Consider the following 20,661-nt stretch of genomic DNA (forward strand, 5'->3'; position numbering starts at 1 on the left):
TGATAAGATCATGTGATTCTTGTGTTTTATTTATGTGATGGATTACATTGAGTGTTTTTCTAATGTTGAACCATCCCTGCATACCTGGTATAAATTCCACTTGCCCACGGTGAATTATTTTTTTGATATGTTGCTGAATTCTATTGGCTAGAATTTTGTTGAGGAGTTTTGCATCAATGTTCATGAGGGACACTGGTCTGTAATTTTCTTTTTTTGTGGTGTCTTTACCTGGTTTTGGTATCAGGGTTATGCTGGCTTCATAGAACAAGTTTGGGAGTATTCTGTCCTTTCCTATGCTCTGAAATACCTTTAGTAGTAGTGGTGTTAACTCTTCTTTGAAAGTTTGGTAGAATTCTCCAGTGCAGGCATCCAGGCCAGGGCTTTTTTTTTTGTTGACAGTTTTTTAATTATGTTTTCAATCTCTACTTTCATTATGGGTTTATTTAGTTGTTCTACCTCTGTTAATGCTAGTTTAGGTAGGTAGTGAGTTTCTAGAAATTTGTCCATTTCCTCTAGATTTTCAAATTTGTTAGAGTACCATTTTTCATAGTATTCTCTTATGATTCTTTTAATTTCAGTTGGGTCTGTTGTGATATCACCCATCGCATTTCTTATACGTGTTATGTGCTTCCTCTCCTGTTTTTCTTTTGTCAGTTTGGCCAGTGGTTTATCAATTTCCTTGATCTTTTCAAAGAAACAGCTTTTGGTCTTGTTAACTCTCTCAATTGTTTTTCAATTCTCTATTTCATTTAATTCTGCTTTAATTCTTATTATTTCCTTTTTTATGGCACCTAAGGGCTTCTTTTGCTACTCTCTTTCCACTTGTTCCAGTTGTAGGGTTAATATTTTAATTATGGCCCTTTCTTCTTTTTGGATGTGTGCATTAATTGCTATAAACTGACCTCTGAGCACTGCTCTTGCTGTGTCCCAAAGGTTCTGGTAGGATGTGTTTTCATTCTCATTTGATTCTATGAATTTCTTTATTCCATCCTTAACTTCTTCTATAACCCAGTAGTTTTTGAGCATGTTGTTTGTTCAGTTTCCATGTGCTTGATTTTTTTTCCTTGCTTTTTTTGTTGTTGATTTCTACTTTTATGTCTTTATGGTCAGAAAAGATGCTTTGTGATATTTTGATGCTTTGAATTTTGTTAAGGCTTGCTTTATGGCCTAATATGTGGTCTATTCTAGAGAAAGTTCCATATGTGTTCGAAAAGAAAGTATACTTGGCTGCTGTTGGGTGGAGTGTTCAGTATATGTCTATGAAACAAAGTTAGTTGATTGTAGCATTTAGCTCTTCCGTGTCTTTGTTGAGCTTCTTTCTCGATGTTCTGTCCTTCACTGAAAGTGGTGTGTTGAGGTCTCCTACTACTATTGTGAAGCTATCCATCTCTCTTTTCAGTGCTGTTAATTTGTTTTATGTATTTTGGAGCCCTGTTGTTGGGTGCGTAAATATTTATTATAGTTACGTCTTCCTGGTGTACTGATCCTTTAATCATTATATACTGTCCTTCTTTATCCTTTGTGGAGGATTTTACTTTAAAGTCTATTTTGTCAGAGATTAATATGGCCACTGCTGCTCTTTTTTGAGTGTTGTTTGCTTGATATATTTTTTTCCATCCTTTGAGTTTTAGTTTGTTTGCGTCTTTAAGTCTAAGTTGTGTCTCTTGTAGGCAGCATGTAGACAGATCATGTTTTTTTAATCCAATCTGCCACTCTCTGTCTCTTTATTGGTGCATTTAGTCCATTTACATTCAGCATAATTACAGATAGGTACGAGTTTAGTGCTGTCATTTTGATGTCTTTTTTTGTGTGCTGTTTATAGTTTCTTTGTTCCACTTAATTTTCTATGCTGAGTCATTTTTATTTATGTATTTTCTTTTCATCTTTTTCATTGTTGTTGATTTTGTGTTTGCTGAGTCTTTATTTTTTCTAGGTTTTTATTTTGACTTGTAGGATTGTTAGTTTCCTTTGTGGGTACCTTAATATTTACCCCTGTTTTTCTAAGTTTATACCAGTATTTTATTTCTTTATATTGGCTTGACTTCCTCTCCATATAAAAAATCTATGTCTACATTTTTTAAGTCCCTCTTTTTTGTTTTAATGTTGTCATCTTTTACATATTGACATCTGTTTCCCTATTTTCAGTGTTTTAGCTTTGATTTACTTTTGTGACTTCCCTATATGGGTTGATATCTGGTTGCTTTGTCCTGTGTTCTAGTCTTGGGTTGTTATGTGATGTTACTGATTTTCTAATTGGGGGACACCCTTTAGTATTTCTTGTAATTTTGGTTTGGTTTTTGCAAATTCCCTAAACTTCTTTTTATCTGGAAATTCCCACCATTTCGGTCCCGCCTCTGAGTTTGGAATTCTTATACACTGCTGTGGGAATGTAAAATGGTATAGCCACTATGGAAAACAGTACGGTGCTTCCTTAAAATGTTAGAAATAGAAATACCATAGGATCCAGCAATCCCATGACACGAACAGACACATGCACACCCATGTTTATTGCAGCATTATTCACAATAGCGAAAAGATGGAAACAACCTAAGTGCCCATCAATGGATGAATGGATAAACAAAGTGTGGTACATACACAATGGAATACTACACAATGATAAAGAGTAACAATGAATCTGGGAAACATCTTATAACATGGATTAAGTTGGAGGACATTACACTGAGTGAAATAAGTCAATCACAAAAGGATAAATATTGTATGAGACCACTAGTATAAAAAAGCAAGGAAAGGTTTACACACAGAAAAAAACATCTTTGATAGTTACCAGGAATGGGAGGGTGAGGGAGGGAAAATTACTAATTAGATCAAAGACACATGTTAATTTTGGTAAAGGGAAAAGCAATACACTATACAGGGGAAAGAAGTCAGCACATGACCAAGGCATAGGAAGACATTGAGAGGTATGCAAGAATGAAGGACAACTGCAGTAATTAGTATAACATAGAATGATCCTGCAAAATAGTATTAACAAACACTAATTTACAAATGGATACATAGGTAGATGGGTATGCTAAAGAGGTCTGGGTGGGTGTAAGAGAGCATACACACCTGTAGATACATGTTTGGTTGTGTATATTTCTACATACATAATTTTAGGTGTAGAGCATCCTGGACAGAGCAGGAGAAAAAATGTAGAACAAAAAATCAAATTCACAAAAATGACCAGACTTACTGGTCTGAGAGAGATTGGAGGAACCCCCCCAGACTACGGCCCTAAAACACCCTTCTGACCTGGAACTGAAGCCATTCCGGGGACCACCTTTCAGCCAAATAGACAAGCCGATAAAATAAACAGTAACACCCAAGAGGAACGTGTTCCTTAGAACAATCAATTAGAAGAGATCAAAAGGACAACATTTGCCCAAAAGCAAGGATGAGAAGGCAGGAAGGGGTAGAAAATCCAGATGAAAGCAAACAGGGAACCCAGGGCAGAAGTGGGGAGACTGCTGACACATTGTGGGAAATGCAGCCAATGCGGCAGAAGACTTTATGTACAAACTATAGGGTGGGAAACTAATTTTCTCTGTAAACTTTCACCTAAAGCACAATGAAGAATTAAAAAAGAAAAGGCGAAGTAACTAGCTGTGGTCACAAAGCTCATTAGTGGAATCAGAATCCACAGTGCTGTGCCTCCTGGTCACACCACAGAAGATTTAGAAGGTCAACAGGTCTACTGTGAAGAAGCACGCAGAGCACTTCTGTGTCTGGGCTCCAGCACCCAGGGGAGGTGGACCAGGGTGGCGTGGATATGCCACACCCCTGATTTGGGCTGCCACCCAGTTCCTAGATTCCCCCAAGTTGAGTCGGCTTGTACCTTGTAGTCCATCTGCTCTGAGCAGTTAAATACGTAGACCATGATGCCCAGTGCTCGGCCCAGGTCCTTGGTGGTCTCCGTCTTGCCTGTGCCTGCAGGTCCTGCGGGAGCCCCGCTCATGGTCAGGTGCAGAGACTGAGTGAGGGTGATATAACACCTGCCAGAGACAGGAGGACACAGGTCATTTTCAGGTGGCCTGACGAATTGCTCTGGCCGTGCTGGGCCCCAGCAAGACAGAGCTGAGGTTCAAGGCCAGGTGTGGACTTATTCATTGTTTCATCTCTAGAACCTAGCACAGGCTCCAGGCACATATGTTATTGTTAGCAGCCGCTGAGTTGGCCCCTGCCTCATGGGGACCCCAAGAACAACATAAAAAAAACATTGCCTGGTCCTGTGCCATCCACATGATCAGTTGCAGAACAGATCACTGTGATTCATAGGGTTTTCACTGGCTAATTTTTGGAAGTATATCTCCAGGCCTTTCTCTCTAGTCCATCTTAGTCTGGAAGCTCTGATGAAACCAGTTCAACATCATAGCAACATGCAAGCCTCCAGTGACAAATAGGTGGTGGCTGCACATGAGGTCTATTGGCCAGAATTGAACCCGGGTCTCCCACATGGAAGGCGAGAAGTCTACCAAACTACCCTACCACCTCCCCTCCCCACCCCAGGTACCTATAGGTCCTCAATAAATATGTATGAAACAAATGAGTGAATCAATCTATCTATCATGCAATCTATTTAATTCTCATGTGGGTATTGTACTAGTGACAATAAAATAAACTCATCTTAATTTAAGGTTATTTATTGTACTGTTTAAAAATTTTAGGACTTAAATTTCCAATTAAACTCAGTTTAAAATGTACCTTTGGGTAATAGGCACATGAAAAGGTGTTCAACATTATTGGTCCTTAGAGAAATGCAAATTAAATACACAAAAAGATACCACTATATACTTACTGGAATGACTATAATAAAAAAGACAGATAATAACAAGTGCTGATGAGTATGTGGGAAAATTGGAAACCTCATACATTGTTGGTGGGAATGTAAAATGGTGCAGCCACTTTGGAAAACAGTTTAGCCGTTTCTTTAAAAGTGAAGCTTACCACACCATTCTGCAATTCTCCTAAGAACTTCCTCGAGATAAACAGAAACATATGTTCACACAAAGACTTGTGAAGGAATGTTTGCAGGAGCACTAGCCAAAAGGTTGAAACAATTCAAATGTCCATCAATGGTGAATGCATAAACAAAAGGCGGTATATATATGCAATGGAATACTATTCAGCAATAAAAAGGAATAGAGTACTGATATATGTAACAAGATGGATGGACCTCAAAAATACACTAAGTGAATGAAAGCAGATGCAAAAGATTATGTATTGTATCATTCCCTTTATATGAAATACCCCAAAAAGACAGAGACAGACAGAGGTCAGTGGTTGCCCGGGGCTGGGGGTGGGACCAGGGATTGATTGCAAACAGGGTGATGGGATTGTGCTGGTGGTTGCACAACTCTATAAATTTACTTCAAGTTACTGAATTGTACACTTTTAATGAGGGCACGTTAAGGCATGTGAATTACACTCCAATAAAGTCGTTAAAAATGGGTCATTGGCCTAACTTTTTAATACTGAGTAAAAGTAAGTTGATACATGGGCTTTCAACCTACAGGCCTTCTGAGAGAACCTCCGAAATCAATTATCTTTGTTTCTGAATCTGAGGTCTAACACTGATCAGAGACTCTGAGTTAACTGGGTCGTTAGTGACCCCACTAAGCTTAGAACCAAAATGGTTTTGAAAGGACATGAAGTGAGCTCCCTTTTCCTTTAATGAAGTGCAAAATCCCAGTATCTATTTCAGCCTTTGAAAAGTGAAACCCAGGAAGGCAGGCTCCCCACCAAGAGAGGAGAGGTGTGGGGTTTAATATTGCATCTCCATTTTTCCTGTAAAATTGAGTAAACTGACTAAGCTTATTCAGAGGGACCTGGGTTGCATTTGGCCACTAGCAAGCTGGGCTCACACACTGCCTCACTTCCCCTGTCCACAAATTGTACCTGAGAGTGACTGCCTGGTCAGGTGGGCTGTGAGGCGAGGTGAGGCGAGTCAGGGCTAAGTGAAAAGCTGGGTTTGCTTGGTCACATGTTACCACTTGGCGACACTTCTCTCCTCCCTCAAACATCCGTAGCGAGATCCTCACAGACTTCTACGTGCAGCCTGAACTGTATCTGCCCTACTGGGCTCTGGGCTTCTGACTCCCGATGAGCCCCAATGCCTTCTAAAACTACCCAGAGCCTGCTGCAGCCCTGCCCTCCCAGGAGGAAAGGCGGCTACCTGGACTAGCTGAGTTTCCACCCCAGCAAACTCTCCTCCCTAGCCCCTCCACCCCGTTTCTGTCCTATTGCTGCCTCTTCTACCAGCCAGAGGGCAATCCTGGGATTCTTCTCTCAGGACCTACAAGGCTCTCAAGAAATCTGGGGGTCCAGAAGCAATGTTTCACAAAAATATATTTTCATTTTTCATAATAAAATTCACAGAAAACTTGAGACTTCCCAAAAGATGTCCTGGAAACCTGGTGTGGGAAATACTACTCTGGAGTGGATGTCTTTTGAGCATCTACTGAGCTTCTGATTATCTCCAGATGAAGCACTTGGGAGGAAAACGCCAAAATATTATTTTTTTCCATTATAACAGAACTCCAGAGCTGAGAGATACTTCCAAGATCAATTAATCCAATCCTCTTATTTTACAGATGGGTAGACTGAGCTCAGGGAGGGAATGTGGTCTGTCTACTGAGTTCTAATAATTAAGGGAGGGCCAGCAGGGGTTTAGCTTAGGACATGAACAAATACAAAGAAAAAGGAAGAAGTAGCATTTTTCTGCCGCAGGCATAGTTACCATCATGCTTAGGCCACCAAGTCGGCAGGATGTCCTAGTCCTCTGGGACATGCCTCTGGTCTAGGATTCCCTCTGTGTCCATCACTTTAAATGCCCATGGCCACACCTGCAATCTGCTCCTGCTTCCCTGTGGGGGTCAGTGGAGTCAGACAGACCTGAGTTTACGCCTCCACTGTGTAGTGTCTGTGAGACTTGGCCAAGTTATTCAACCTTCTTTGTGACTTAAAAAAAAAAAGTTCCAGTGGAGTCCATCACATAGTATTTTCATTGTACAAAGAAATTTGAATAAATCTGCTGCTTCAAAAACAATGGCAATTGTAAAAATGGAAAAGAATCTTTTAAGAAATCTTGACTGAACAACTCACCCCAGTGAGGATGTGGATCAGTTTAGTCTGGCTGCATGTTGGGAACATGGAACCTTTAGTGTTAGGAGGGACCTCAGAGATGAGGTGGTTTCAGTCTTTAAGCATGCCACGCTCTCTTCAAATGGGATCTTGTAGCTGTTTCTTCCAGCAAAGCACAGCTTATTATTCTAGAAAGCAGCCCCTTCCACACTGGGCCAGTTCTGTCTGAAAGGCATTCATAACACTGAGCTAAAATTGGTCTTGTTTTCCTTGGGCAAATTACTTAGGCTTTATTTTTACCTACTGCTCCAGGCTGCTGTGAAGATAAGATGAAATATCAGATAAGAAAGTGCCTTGAAAGGTAGAAAGCCTATCTACTTTCAAGATATATTCTTTTTCAAGGTAATAAGTATGTGAGATGTAGCCTTTCTTTTTTGATATAGTTATTCAACTGTCAAATAAAGGAAATATCTAAGATGCTGTGTCTTGAATTCAGCTATGAATAGCTTGTGACTATTACAGGTTTGTGGTCTGGATAATTGTAGAGTTAGGTAAAATCATAGTTTGTATTAGTTTTCTATTGCTGTGTAATAAATTACCACAAACTTCATGGCTTAAAACTGTCCCCATTTATTATCACACAGTTCTGGAGGTCTGGTGTCGAGGTGGATTTTCTACTTGGGGTCTCTCAGGGCCAAAATCAAGGTGCCAGCTGCGCTGGGCTCTTATCTGGAGGCTCTGGGGGAAGAATTCACTCCCAAATTCATTTAGGTTGTTGGCAGATTTCAGTTCCTTGCAGTTGTAGAACTGAGGTTCCCATTTCCTTATTGGCTATTGGTCAGGGGTTCTCTCAGCCCCTAAAGACCACTCTGCGGTCCTTGCATATGCACCCCACCATCTTCAAAGCCAGTAATGGGGTGCTGAATCCTTCTTGTGCTACAACACTCTGTGATTTCCTCTTTGCCCTCAGCTGAGAGAAAACTCCACTTTTAAGGGCTCATATGATTGCATTGAGGAGCCCTGGTAAAGCACTTGGTGGTTAACTGAATGGTTGGTGGTTTGAACCCACCCCGTGGCTCCTCAGGAGAAAGACCTGGGGCGATCTGCTCTCGTAAAAATTACACCCTAGGAAACCTTATGGGGCAGTTCTTCTTCATCACATGGGGTCGCTACGAGTCAAAAACTGACTCGACGGCACCTAACAATATGATTACTTTAGCCCACCCAAGTAATCTCCCTTTTGCAATACAGTGAAATATAGCTATGGGCATAATATATCATTAAAGTCAGAGTTTTCACCCACACACAAAGGGGAGGGAGTTATATAAAGGAAAGGACCTTTGGGGGCCATTCTAAATATTCTGCCTACTGCATATTGTTTGTCCATAATGCTGCTGTGAACATTCATGTGAAAGTCTTTGTGTGGCCTGAAGGTTCAGACAAGACACTCCAACTACTCCAAGGGTTTTTTCTCCAGAGTCAAGGATAAAAGCCACCTTACTTAGGGTAAAGCTAGGTCCTTTATCCCACATTTATAAAATAGAAAAAATATTCAGAAATAAAACGAATAGACTACGGACACATGCTCTATCATGGTTGAACCTGAAAAATTTTACATGAAGTGAAAAAAGCCAGATACAAGAGACCTTATGTTGTATGATCCCATTTATATGAAATGTCCAGAATGAGAAACGTTATAAAGACAGACAGCAGATTAGTGGTTGCCTGGGGCTGGGGTGGGCATGAAGACTAACTGTAGATGGGCATGAGGGATCTTACTGAGGGGGATGAAAATGTTCTAAAGCTGATTTATGATGGTGGCTGCATTGCTCAGAAAAGTTACTAAAAATCACTGAATTGTACGTTTGAAATGAGTGAATTTTATGATATGTAAAATAGACTTCAATGAAGTTATTTTAAGAAAGATATAGTGAAAACAAAATCTTAAACAGCAACAAAAATAAAACAGATCCAAGTGAATATTAAACTGATCTTTAAGTGGGCAGGGCCTTCTAAGCATAAAACATAAAAGCAAGAAAAGAATACCCCATAGAAAAATGGGCAATGACAGTAACAAATAATTCACAGGAGAAGAAAAGCAGAGAGCCAATAAACCCAGAAACATGTTCAAGCTTGTAAGTAATCAAGGGAATCCATATCCAAACGAAATACCATTTTGATTTATAAGATTAACAATATTTTTAATGATAACACTTAATGCTGGTGAGGTTTTAGAAGATGAACATCCCCATAAACCGCTAGTGAAAATGAAAACAGTATTTCTCTCAAGAACAACTTGAAAGTACGTATCATCTAGTTATCCTACTCTTGGAGTATGTCCCAGGGAAATAATAATAAAATATGGTAAAAAATGTATATATAATTAAGTTCATGGCAGCTTTATTAAAAATAGTAAAAGCTTAGATATAATTTAAATATCCCACAATAGGTTGTGTGAAATAAATTATGAGATACTTGCATACAGACTGTAATTTAATTACTAAAGTATTCTAGAAGAACATTTAGAGTATACATGATATAATGTTAAGTAAAAAAAAAAAGCAGACTATGATGTTTTCTATATGTATAGTATAAAATCTCAATTTATCTGTGAAAATCTGTGTATAGAAGGAAATACACTAAATACTAACAATAGTTATCACTGGTGGCTTTTAATAACAGATGACTAAGTTTTCTAAATTATCTATAATAAAAACATCAGAGAAAAACTTGAAAGTGTATGACATTGGCTAGTTTTATCCTTGTCCAGTAAATCACCTTCCAACACTCTTGCATTAATTAAATCAGACCTACCTGCAGTAGTCCCTGACAAATTAAGAGGTACTCAAAATTGACACGCAATTGATTAAAACAGTACTTAGCACAGCACAGGGCAGAAAAGGGGCATTGGTGTACGAAGGTGAGGGAACAGAGTAAGAAGGAGATCATCCAAAGGGTAAGAAACAACTTATGTGAACTGCTTTTTGTTCAGTCTGAAAAAGCATTTCCATTTAGTTTTTCAACTTAGAGTTCTGCCGTACTCCTCTGACAATGGCCGAGCCATTGCAGCTACTTATATATTCAAGTCCCATCCAGGCAGTGGGAAATTCCAGAGAAACAGGCATAATCAGTTGGACATACTGTAATACGGGTGTGCTTTTAATGAATGTGCAAAGGTTGTACGGATCAATTGTCCATTTAATTAATTCCTCTGGCAGGAGAGAATTCAATGTACTCAGGCTACACACCAGCAAAGGCTGAATGCTCTTTAGAATGTGATTTTCTTGTTGAGGCCAATTTTTTTCTGGGCAAAACATTTCTTGAGATAACAATGGAAGTCAATGAGAAAATGGAATTTGCCATATAAATATTCAACCACATACTATTTTGTCAGAAAAGGCTCTAATGTGCAAAACAAGGTCAAGGTCTATACAGCATTTGCCATTATTTACAGCAAATCTTCAAGTTCTTATTTGCATCGTTTCACAGAAGAGGCGATAAATCCCTATTTTAGAAAGAATTCACTGTCAAAACTTTACCCTTTCCGTCTATCAGGCATTCAGCATTAGTCTACTAGAGACCTCTAAATCCAAAAGAGACAATTATCTTCTTCAACTCCTAGGCAGGTGTGAAGACCCAAGAAAAAGAATAGTCTTGTACTTTTCATCAGTCAGAACAGTAACGTCTGATATGTCAGTGGAAAGGAAGGAAATATTCCAAATGGTACAGGGAAGATGGATACATATCTGGAGTCTCAGAAATCATCTTATTGGATTCACTGAAAGATCATTTGCTGAATGTCTATCATGTATCAGACACAGTGCTAGGCCCTGTGGGGTACAGCAATGAGCTAGTCAAAGTCAATGTTATCATGGAACACAGAGGCTAGAGTAGGAGACAGACATTAATTAAATAGATCCAATATATAACGGTTTCATTATTCTGTATGAAACTATTAACTCATATTCCAAGGCAGGCAGAAAAACTCCTTGCAAAACAGGATACTAGTACTGGCAGCTGTCGAGCTGACGCTGACTCATGGCAATCCCATGTGTGTCAGAGTAGAACTGTGCACCATAGGGTTTCCAGTGGTTAATTTATCAGAAGTAGATTGCCAGGCCTTTCTTCTGAGGTACCTCCAAGTGGACTCGTACCTCCAACCTTTCTGTTAGCAGCTGAGTGAGTTAACCATTTGCACCACCCAGGGACTGCAAATCAGAATAGTGTACCAGATTTCCACCCTGCTTATGGAAAATGTCTTGCTGAGAATTGTCAAACGACAAAGACACCTGAGAGGATATACTCTGAATGAAACTTGAAGTGGGAAAACTCTCCCCTCAACCCACACTGAATGAGCCCCTCTAACTGATTGAGCCCAGGTACAACCTAAAGACTCCATGACTCCCAGAGTTGCTGCTGCCTGTACTGTCCCAGCTTCAGAGAGACTGCATCTCCCTCTGAACAGGTGTTACCTGCTTTTTATCACAGGCTAGGCAAGAGCAGAAGACAGAGCAGCTGCTCCTTCCTCTTGGGAGCCAAGGCATGGAATCCTGATTAGATCCCTGCCCCAAGCCAACCTCCCTTCTAGATTCTGTCTATTCTTATGATCTGGGTCTATTCTTATGATCTGGGTCTTCAATATTCAGCCATCATTCATTCATCCAACGCATGTTAATTTAACATCACTAGGAACTGGTGACATAGCAACAAGGGAGACAAAGTCCCCATCTCAAGAAGCTTATATGCTAAGGGAGAAGGCAGACAGCAAGCAAACCAGCATTTCAGAATGTAAATAAACGTTCGAAAGGAGATAAGCAGGGGGCTATATTAGGGTCATCCGTGTGTGTGAGAGGCAGAGAAGGCTGTCTTTTAGACACAGGGTTAGAGAACGTCTCTGAGAACTGCGAGTAGAACTGAAGGATGAGAAGGGCCCAGTGGAGCAGAGTCTGGAGAAAGACATTCCAGGCAGAGGAAAGGTTCTAAGTTGGCAAGAATTAAAGAGACCCAAGAACAAAAAGGAGGCCAGTGTGGCTGATGTGTAGAGAGTGAGAAGTCAGAGAGGCTGGCAGGAATTACAACATCCTAGGAAGAATTTAAGCTTCCTGGGTGGTGCAAATGGTTTGTGCTCGATTACTAACCTAAAGGTTGCTGGTTCAAACCCATCCAGCAGTGCCATGGAAGAAAGGCCTGGTGATCTGCTTCTGTAAAGATTACAGCCAAGAAAACCCTACAGAGCAGTTCTACTTGGTAACACATAGGGTCAGCATGAGTTGGATTCAACTCGATGGCAACAGGTTTGGTTGGCTGGTTGTTTTTTTACGAGGATTTTAGATTTTAGTCCAAGTTTAGCGGGGAGTCACTGGAGACAGGGACACGACCTCTACAAGGTCCCAAAAAGGAGAGTGATGCAAAAGTAAAAGGGGAGCAGTTTGAGTGGGACTATGGGTGGAAGGGATTTCCAGACTGTGCAAGAAAATGAATTGCAGAAATGAAAAAAATGAGAGGAAATGAACTTTAAGGTCTTACTCTATGGACGATGTTGGGGCTTTCAGTTACTTTGGATTTCCCATGTCTCTATTCACCTCATGGCACAGTGATGAGAACTTAACTAGTAAATATTATTTAAGAAACTGAGGATTGACCAGCATACAGGTGGTATCACTTAAAGTAGGCAGAGAGAAAATTAAGTAAAATATCACACTGATTCCATATGGACATTTTAAACTTCACAATTTGTTACCCACAGGTTATTTATTTAGGGTACACTGGTCACTTGAACATGCTACTCTTTTTGGAGAAGAAAATATTTAGTGTTTAATGCAATCATAAGGAAAGGGTGTGAGCTCTTAGCAGAACTTCCAGAAATCTCAGCAGAACTGAAATATCACTCTTCACTTGGAGCATGACTTTCTCTGTCCTCTGTTCTTTGCTTATGCTCTGCTGTCAGATTAATCTTCACAAAATACAGTTGTCATCATCTTGCTCCTCTGATAAAAATTTTTTAAATTTATTTTCTTGTAGTTGTTGAGACTATACATAACAAAATATACACCAATTCAACTGTTTCTACATGTACAATTCATTGACACTGATTACATTCTTCAAGTTATCGATCATTTTCACCCTCTTTTTCTGAGTTGTTCCTCCCTCATTAACATAAACTCACTGCCCCCCTAAGGTTCCTATCTAATCTTTTAAGTTGCTGTTGTCAATTTGATCCCATATAGATAGTTCCTAAAAGAGCATAATGTTCAAGGCAGATCTTTTTTACTAGTCAATCTAAACTATTGTTTGGTTTTAAGAAGACTTCAGGGGATATTTTTGGTTTAAGGTTTAAAGATTATCTAAGGGTAGTAGTTTCAGGGGTGCATCCAGCCTCCATGGCTCCAGAAAGTCTGGAGTCCATGAAAATCTTAAAGTTTGTTCTGCATTTTCCCCCTTTTGATCAGGATTCTTCTACAGAATCTTTGATCAAAATGTTCAGTAATGGTAGCTGGATACCATCTAGTTGTTCTGGTATCATGGCAAAAGAGGCAGTTGTACATGGAGGCAATTAGCCACCCACTCCATTTTCTCCTCCTATTCCTGACTCTCCTCCTTCTTCCTCTGTTGCTCCAGGAGAATAGAGACCAATTATTGTAACTTGAATGGCCAGTTGCAAGCTTTTAAGACCTCAGGCACTACACAACGAACTAGGAGATAGAAAAGATACACTAAAAATGTTATGAGGCCAATTAACCAGGATGTGTCACAAAACCATGACCCTCAACCTCCAAGCCAAGCAACCATATCCCGTGAGGTTTTGGGTTGTCTATAAGCAGCTTCAGCAGCTGCTCTTTTTTTGTTGTTGTTGTAAATGTATCTATCACACAACTTTTGCAAATGAAACTTTTTACAGGTGTACAACTTATTGACAGCAATTACAATAATTGGCAATGCAACCCTACCCTTAATCAATGCGATTTTTCCATCACCGTTACAAATTTTTTAAAAAATAGTTTATAATTACCTAATGGATAAAGAACATATTCTTCAAATTCTACAGTCTGACACCTACCCATCTTCCCAGTTTTATGGGCTACTACCTCTCCCAATGGGGCACTGATGGTTCAGTGGTAGAATTCTCGCCTTCCATGAGGGAGACCTGGGTTCGATTTCCTGCCAATGCAACTCATGTGCAGCCACCCCTGGTCCATTAGCAGTGGACTGTGGGTTACTAAGACTCTGAACAGGTTTCGGCAGAGCTTCTAGACTATGATAGACTAGGAAGAAAGGCCTGGTGATCTACTTCCAAAAATCAGCCAATGAAAACCCTATGGATCACAATGATCTGATCCACAATCGATCATGGGGATGGTGCAGGACTGGGAAGAGTTCTGTTGTGTTGTGCATGGGGTTGCTATGAATCGGGCACTGACTCAATGGCAGCTAACAACAACCACCTCTCCCAGTGTCAAAGAGTTTATGCTCCATCTTCCAGGAACATGGCTTGAGTTTTCCTACCTCCACACCTTTGCCCACAGCAGTCCAGTTGCCAGGAATGCTTATCGGTAGTTCTTTAACTTTTGAGGATGCCAGACCACTTTAATGAATTCATTTGTGAATGGTATATGTCTTCTCGATAGAAGAAGTGACACACACACAGAGTTCTGTACAACTGCACGGACACCCTGCTGGCTATTCTAAAACCTACTAAAATCCTACTGGGAGCTACACACGCTTCGAGGTCCAGATCAAATCCCATCTTTTCCCTGAAGGTTTCCCAGTCCTTTTCCTCCCACTGTGAGTGGATCTTCTGCGCTCAGAGGACTTACTGTCTATTCACTTGCTTGGAAATTCATGATATATGGGTTTGTATCCTATTTTATATTATAGCCATGCATTTTTTTCCCTTGTGCTATGTAAATTTTTATCTATACGTGTCTTGCTTGACTCACTAGAACTGTAGCTTCAGGCGAGGAAATGTTTCAGTCACCTTTGTATTCCCTGTGACTAGTTCAGTGTCTGGCATGAACTCACTCACAAATGAATTAATACCAATGACAGAGAATATGTCTCCCTAAACAATTGTAAGCCCATTAATGGTAGGAACGATCTTATTTATATCTTTGTATAAATTTTCCAATGCATTAATTGATTGATAAAAAAAATAATAATTGAGATCATTTACTGAGCATTTTTATGCACTAAACTCTTTACAAGCCTTACTGTCTTATAATCTTTACAAAAACCATGTGAGGTATGAGTTATTACCTCCATTACACAGATGAGGAAACCAAGAATTACAGAGGTCAGTTTTTCATGGTCAAAAAGCTGGTATGTGTTAGAGCTGGGGTCAGAACCCACGTGTGTGTGACTGCAAAGCCCATGTTCTTAACTGCTATAGGACACTGCCTAGCAATTCCTCAAAAATCAGGGCTCATTGGTTTACTCTGGGGTGTGCTCCTCTGAGACCCTCCTTGGGAATCTGCAGAAGGGCTCTGACCTTCCACGTTTCAATTCTATTTTCCATCTGCTCTGTCAAGAGCCAGCCCTCCCCCTGCAGCTCAGTGGACAAATAGCAAGTGATGGTGACACTGACCCTGGATGGCCACTGGATGGCCTGAACCAGACAGCAGCGGGGTTCTGTCAGTGGCAGACACCAGCGCTCACCTGTCAGTCAAAGGAGTGATCACCAGGCGAGGGGTATTTCCCAGATACTCATAGGAGTATAGAAACTGGGCATCACAGATGTTGGCAAAGCAGTGTTTGGCCTCATCATCCCACCGATGGCGCAGCTGGGACAGCCAGAGGAAGGCCTGGGCATTGTCTACCTAAAGAGGAGTTCAGAGTATGTGGGTAAATCACACTGTTAAACAGGTAGCAGATGGCCCCCTGACCACGGGATACTCGGGGCTTTGGATGACTTGGTTATGGTCTACCAGTCAAGAGTGCAACACCCTCTGACCACCACAGCACAGAAAGCACGAGCTGCTCTGACTGCACTGTTTCACTGGAGGTTTGAAAAGGTGGCAGCAGCCATCGAAACCCTCCCCAAGCTCTCTGGCTGGTGCTGTGCAGACCCTGAAGCCCCATGTTTTGGCTGGATGTGAGCTTCTCCCGAACTCCAATACGCATGGTGTAGTTGCTCACACAGAAGGACACCCTTGGTGTTTGGAACCCACCTTCTGAGCAATCATCTTGGCCACCACATCCCGGGCATGCACATCAATGGTGCATATGGTCATGATCTTCTGCCGGTCGCCCTTGGAGAGCTGGCCAATCAGCATAGTGATGAGGGTTTTGAGCTGGGCCACTTGCTTCTTGTAGTAGTCCTTCATGGCATTCTCATAGCCTTCCTCCAGCCTGGCAAACGCAATGCCCACCTCCGTCGTCCACCAGATCTGAGTACAGGTCAGGGCTACCTATGGCAACCAAGAGTCGCTGGGTAGGGAGCTGTTACCAGGACTGTCTCCAGCCAGTCCACTCATCACTCAGCAAGGGCCCAGGATGCAACCACAGGGACGACACAATCCCCTTCCCTCCTTCCCCACCAGTATCTACTAAATGAACTAAGAACTCTAAATCTTTCGAAAAGTGAGGTTGTTACAAGTGGGGAAAGCTCTTGGAAAATGTATAATTTGATTGAGAACAAATGGATTCTAGAAATTTCTTCACTGATCACTAGGTTTTTATTTCCTAGGGGCAGCATCTTTCCTGTGCTTGGGAGAATAACTGACTGAGTTATTTACTGAGCATGTCGACAAGACTTTCATAGACTTTGTGCTGTTCCTCTGGCACTCATGTGGTCCAAGTTATTCTAGTTCACTGAGTACAATGCTGATCATCTGTGTTACATATCTGCTTGTCCACAATATGTTAGTACAGTTTTACTTCTTAAAACCTATAACTTTAAAATGTCTACTCTCGGAGCCAAGGCTAACAACGCCAAAATTCAATGTGGTCAATATGATTTGTGCTTTTCAGAGATTAAAAATAAATAAATGGAAAAAAGTGATTCAAATAAATATTTCTTCTGTTTACTGGAGAACTTAATATGGAAAAACCCCATAATTTTGATTATTCATGGTGGAAAATTTATATGTGTTGCTCATCTGCAGTATCGTTTGGTTTGGGAGATACTGCTCCAGGTGATGTCTGTTGCAATAGTAAGAGGTAACAAATTTTCAGGCCTCAAAATTCTGATATAGGTAAACAAGGAATCCTGATGGCAACTATTCCTTTTGTGAAACAGAGAATCCTATTGTAGTGAAAAAAACACTGTTCTCTAATTTATCCATTTTTACCTTTGAATTTATACATATTGCATTTTACTGAAGTTCCTCTCGTATTGGTGGCCTGGTTTGAACAACTTGATGGAATGTTTAAACTCTACATTAAAAAAAAAAATACCTCTTTCTCTATGCAGCGCTGACCTACTTCTCTTCTCCTTCTCACAGCTAAGTTTCTTTCTTTATTTTATTGTTGTTCTTTAAGTGAAAGTTTACAACTCAGGTTAGTTTCTCATACAAAAATTTACACATACATTGTTTTGTGACCCTAGCTGCTCTCCCTATACTGTGACAGCACACTCTTCTTTTCCATCCCAGATTTCCCATGTCCACTCAACCACAGCCAAGTTTCTTGAGGTATCTACACTTGGTGTCAGCATTTTCCCACCTTAGGGTGACTCAACTCCCTGCAATGTGGTCTCCTTCCCACCAATCCACTGACTCTCTCTCCATTAACACTCTTCAGCCTTTTTATTTTGCTTGACTTCTTAGAAGCAGTTGGCATTTTTTACCCTCTCACCTTCTATTAAGTTTCTCTTCTGGTTTCCATAATTACCGTTCCCTGGTTTTGCTTTTATCTAGAAAGTTACCATTTCTCATTCGACTTGACTGGTTCCTCCTTGCCTGCTCAGCCTTTGAATGATGAACAAGGTTTTGTTCTACACTCTCATCTCACTTGACCTCCTTTCCAAGAGCAATCTTATCTATGTTATGGATTCAGTTACCACCAAACGTCCATGCCCCAAATGTACCAACACTAGTGCAGAGGAAATGAGGAATAGTATATTGCAGTCAGTGTCATTTAAAAATTCTCATTAGGTCTCCCCTCTCTCCTACTCCCCACCTGAGAACTCTGTAAAGGATTCAGATGTATCTTAGACCCAAGTCGGACTCCCTAACACTGTCTATAAGAACTGGTTTCTGCTTTCCTCCCCAGAATACATATGCTGTCCCCTGTTTCTCATCCCTGTACTCTTATGTCACCACACTCAATCCCCATCAGTTGCTCAAAGACATCATGCTCTCCACTGCTTCCTTCCCATGCTTGATTGTTTTTTCCCTCCATCTTTGACTTGCTAACTTCTATTTCAAATTTCAGCTTAAATATCATATCCTCAGGGGGGTGGTCCTCAGATCCCACTAACTAGCTATATGCTCCCAGAGTACCCTGAACCTCCCCTATAATCACACCAATCACATTTGTAAGTGGCTGACTTCCACACTAGCCTACAAACTTCAGGAGGGCAGAAGTGCATTGTCTTGTTCTCTGCTGGTGTCTCCAGCACATAGGGTACTTAGCACAGAGCTTGGCAGATATAAAGTAGGCTGGTTCAGTGAGCATTAGTTGAATTGAATTGGTTACATTTTTTCCCTATTGTAGCCAGTGGGGTAAAAATGCACAACCCTTGATTCTCCAGCGTAAGGGTTCAATTAGGCCATGAATGACAATCCCCCTCCTTGCTCTCACTGACCACTTACAGACTACTGGGGGTCAAGCAAGCATCTCCTGACTGGGAAACAAACTGCAAGTCTGATGTCTAGGAGCCCTTGAGGGCTGAAGGAGGCTGCCGGGGAAGAGAGCCTAGTGGAGGATGGAGGTTCACAAAGGTCCCGGTTAGGAAAGTACCTGAGCTGGGTAGTCAAAGAGCCACTGCTCCCTCGGTTTTTCTTCATAGGCAGTTACTCCTTCTGTCATTTCATGCCTCACGGTGGCCTTCATGTGAGTGAGCACTTGGTTCAGCCACGTTTCTACCTGAAAGAAGAACCTGGGTTAGACACTGGGTACCTAAGAAGATTTGATCAACATGATACTTTTTCTTCCATTCAACCTGAGAAGTGAAGAGAACGAAGCCCAGGCATGACTCCAGAAGGCACAGGGAGACATTTTGTTTATGCAATTGAGGATGGAACTGGTACTAATTAACAACAGACTCATGTGCCCACTTGGAAAACACAGGCCAGAGTAGCAGGTCAGAGGGAGAGGCTGCCACCTGGAGTTCATACAAGGAAATCTAAATCTGGTTTGCTAGGTGTAAATAAGTCCATGGATTCACATGACCCTCTTGTTCATGATGGTCATAGAAAGGTAAGCCAATTTTCCAACTAAATACTTTATGAGTCCACAAAAAGAACATATTCTGAATCAAACTCCAAGACCATTCTCGTATAACTGAGAACTTCTGAGTATTTTGATACGAGAATTGCTTTCTAAGATACAAGTGGATTAAGGTGGAATCCTGTAAAATATCTTTTCTCCAGGTATTAATGTGAACTAGACGAGAACCCCAGGGGACCATGTTTTGATGGATCATTTATGATAATGAACACAAAGGGGCTTATACTTCAGTGGTGATGTGGAAGGGTGGGAAAGAGGTTTGAGGAGAGAATAGTCCAATGATCCATTGTCCGTGAATTGGACATGAGAGATTTGGAGGTAGTAGATTTTGGAACAGTATGGTAGTCGGCTCTCCAAGGGGAAGGGCTGGGAGGAGGGTGGAGATAATTCTGTGTGTATTTGTATAGAGAGGGGACATCTCAAGAAAGCAGTTGACTTCCAAGGACATTTTCTCCTGGGGAAGGTGTCCATGTTCCAGATACCCCCATGGGGTGCTTGAGGGGCTGTCATGTTAAAGTCTCCTGGTACTGCTAATCACTTTAAAATCCCTTCCTTGTTGGCTGGGGTAGTTGTATATGTGCATTTTATGCCTCTCTGCACATATCGTTGGTTAAAGGAGAGATATGAACGTTGACATGTATCCTTCCCAGGGAGAGGAAAACATGGAAAACAGCACACTGCACTAGCAGCTGCTTCAAAGTCACTTCAAGTCGAGGGAAGCTGGCAGTCCTGGGGCAGGCACAGCAGTTCTGGCCCAAGGTCAGGAGGACCATCCCCAAGGTCGATACTGATACAGACACTGAATGCAGACACTTGAGAGATAAAGGCGTAAGGGGGCAAAAGAGCTTTCTCTTTACCTGCCCACTGCAGTCACACGGCTCACTGAAAGGCACGTACTCTTCTTCTTTGCTGTACATGCCGACACTTATTTTAGTTGGTTTCTTGCTGTCATCTAATTGGAACTGCATCTTGGCCATATTGTCAAAGAGTTTGGAAAGGTGGCGTTGAACCTATGAAGGAAGCCATGCAGAGGGACTGGGGGAAGCCTGGGGGAAGCGTCCAGGACATTATTTACTAGTATTGCTTAGGCGTCTACCATGTGACAATCATTGTAAAAGATGTAGTGGTGGATCAAAAACCTTTAGAAGGAAATTGTGGGACTCATGATATAGGTGTGAGGGCAGGAACCAACTG

General features: G+C 41.2%; 1 protein-coding gene across 1 annotated transcript in view; it reads right to left on the bottom strand.

The window, feature by feature from the left end:
• Positions 1-20,661, bottom strand: part of DNAH9 (dynein axonemal heavy chain 9) — a 450,622-nt gene that overhangs the window by 304,041 nt on the left and 125,920 nt on the right. Inside the window, exons 22-26 of the mRNA XM_012555448.1 lie at positions 20,325-20,477; positions 18,979-19,104; positions 16,245-16,484; positions 15,733-15,893; positions 3,836-3,992 (exon numbers count right to left, since the gene is read on the bottom strand). Of these exons, the coding sequence (XP_012410902.1) occupies positions 3,836-3,992; positions 15,733-15,893; positions 16,245-16,484; positions 18,979-19,104; positions 20,325-20,477 (837 nt within the window). The remainder of the gene's footprint in view (positions 1-3,835; positions 3,993-15,732; positions 15,894-16,244; positions 16,485-18,978; positions 19,105-20,324; positions 20,478-20,661) is intronic.

Source organism: Trichechus manatus, unplaced genomic scaffold (genome assembly GCF_000243295.1).
Source record: "Trichechus manatus latirostris isolate Lorelei unplaced genomic scaffold, TriManLat1.0 scaffold00040, whole genome shotgun sequence".
Classification (NCBI taxonomy): Eukaryota; Metazoa; Chordata; class Mammalia; order Sirenia; family Trichechidae; genus Trichechus; species Trichechus manatus.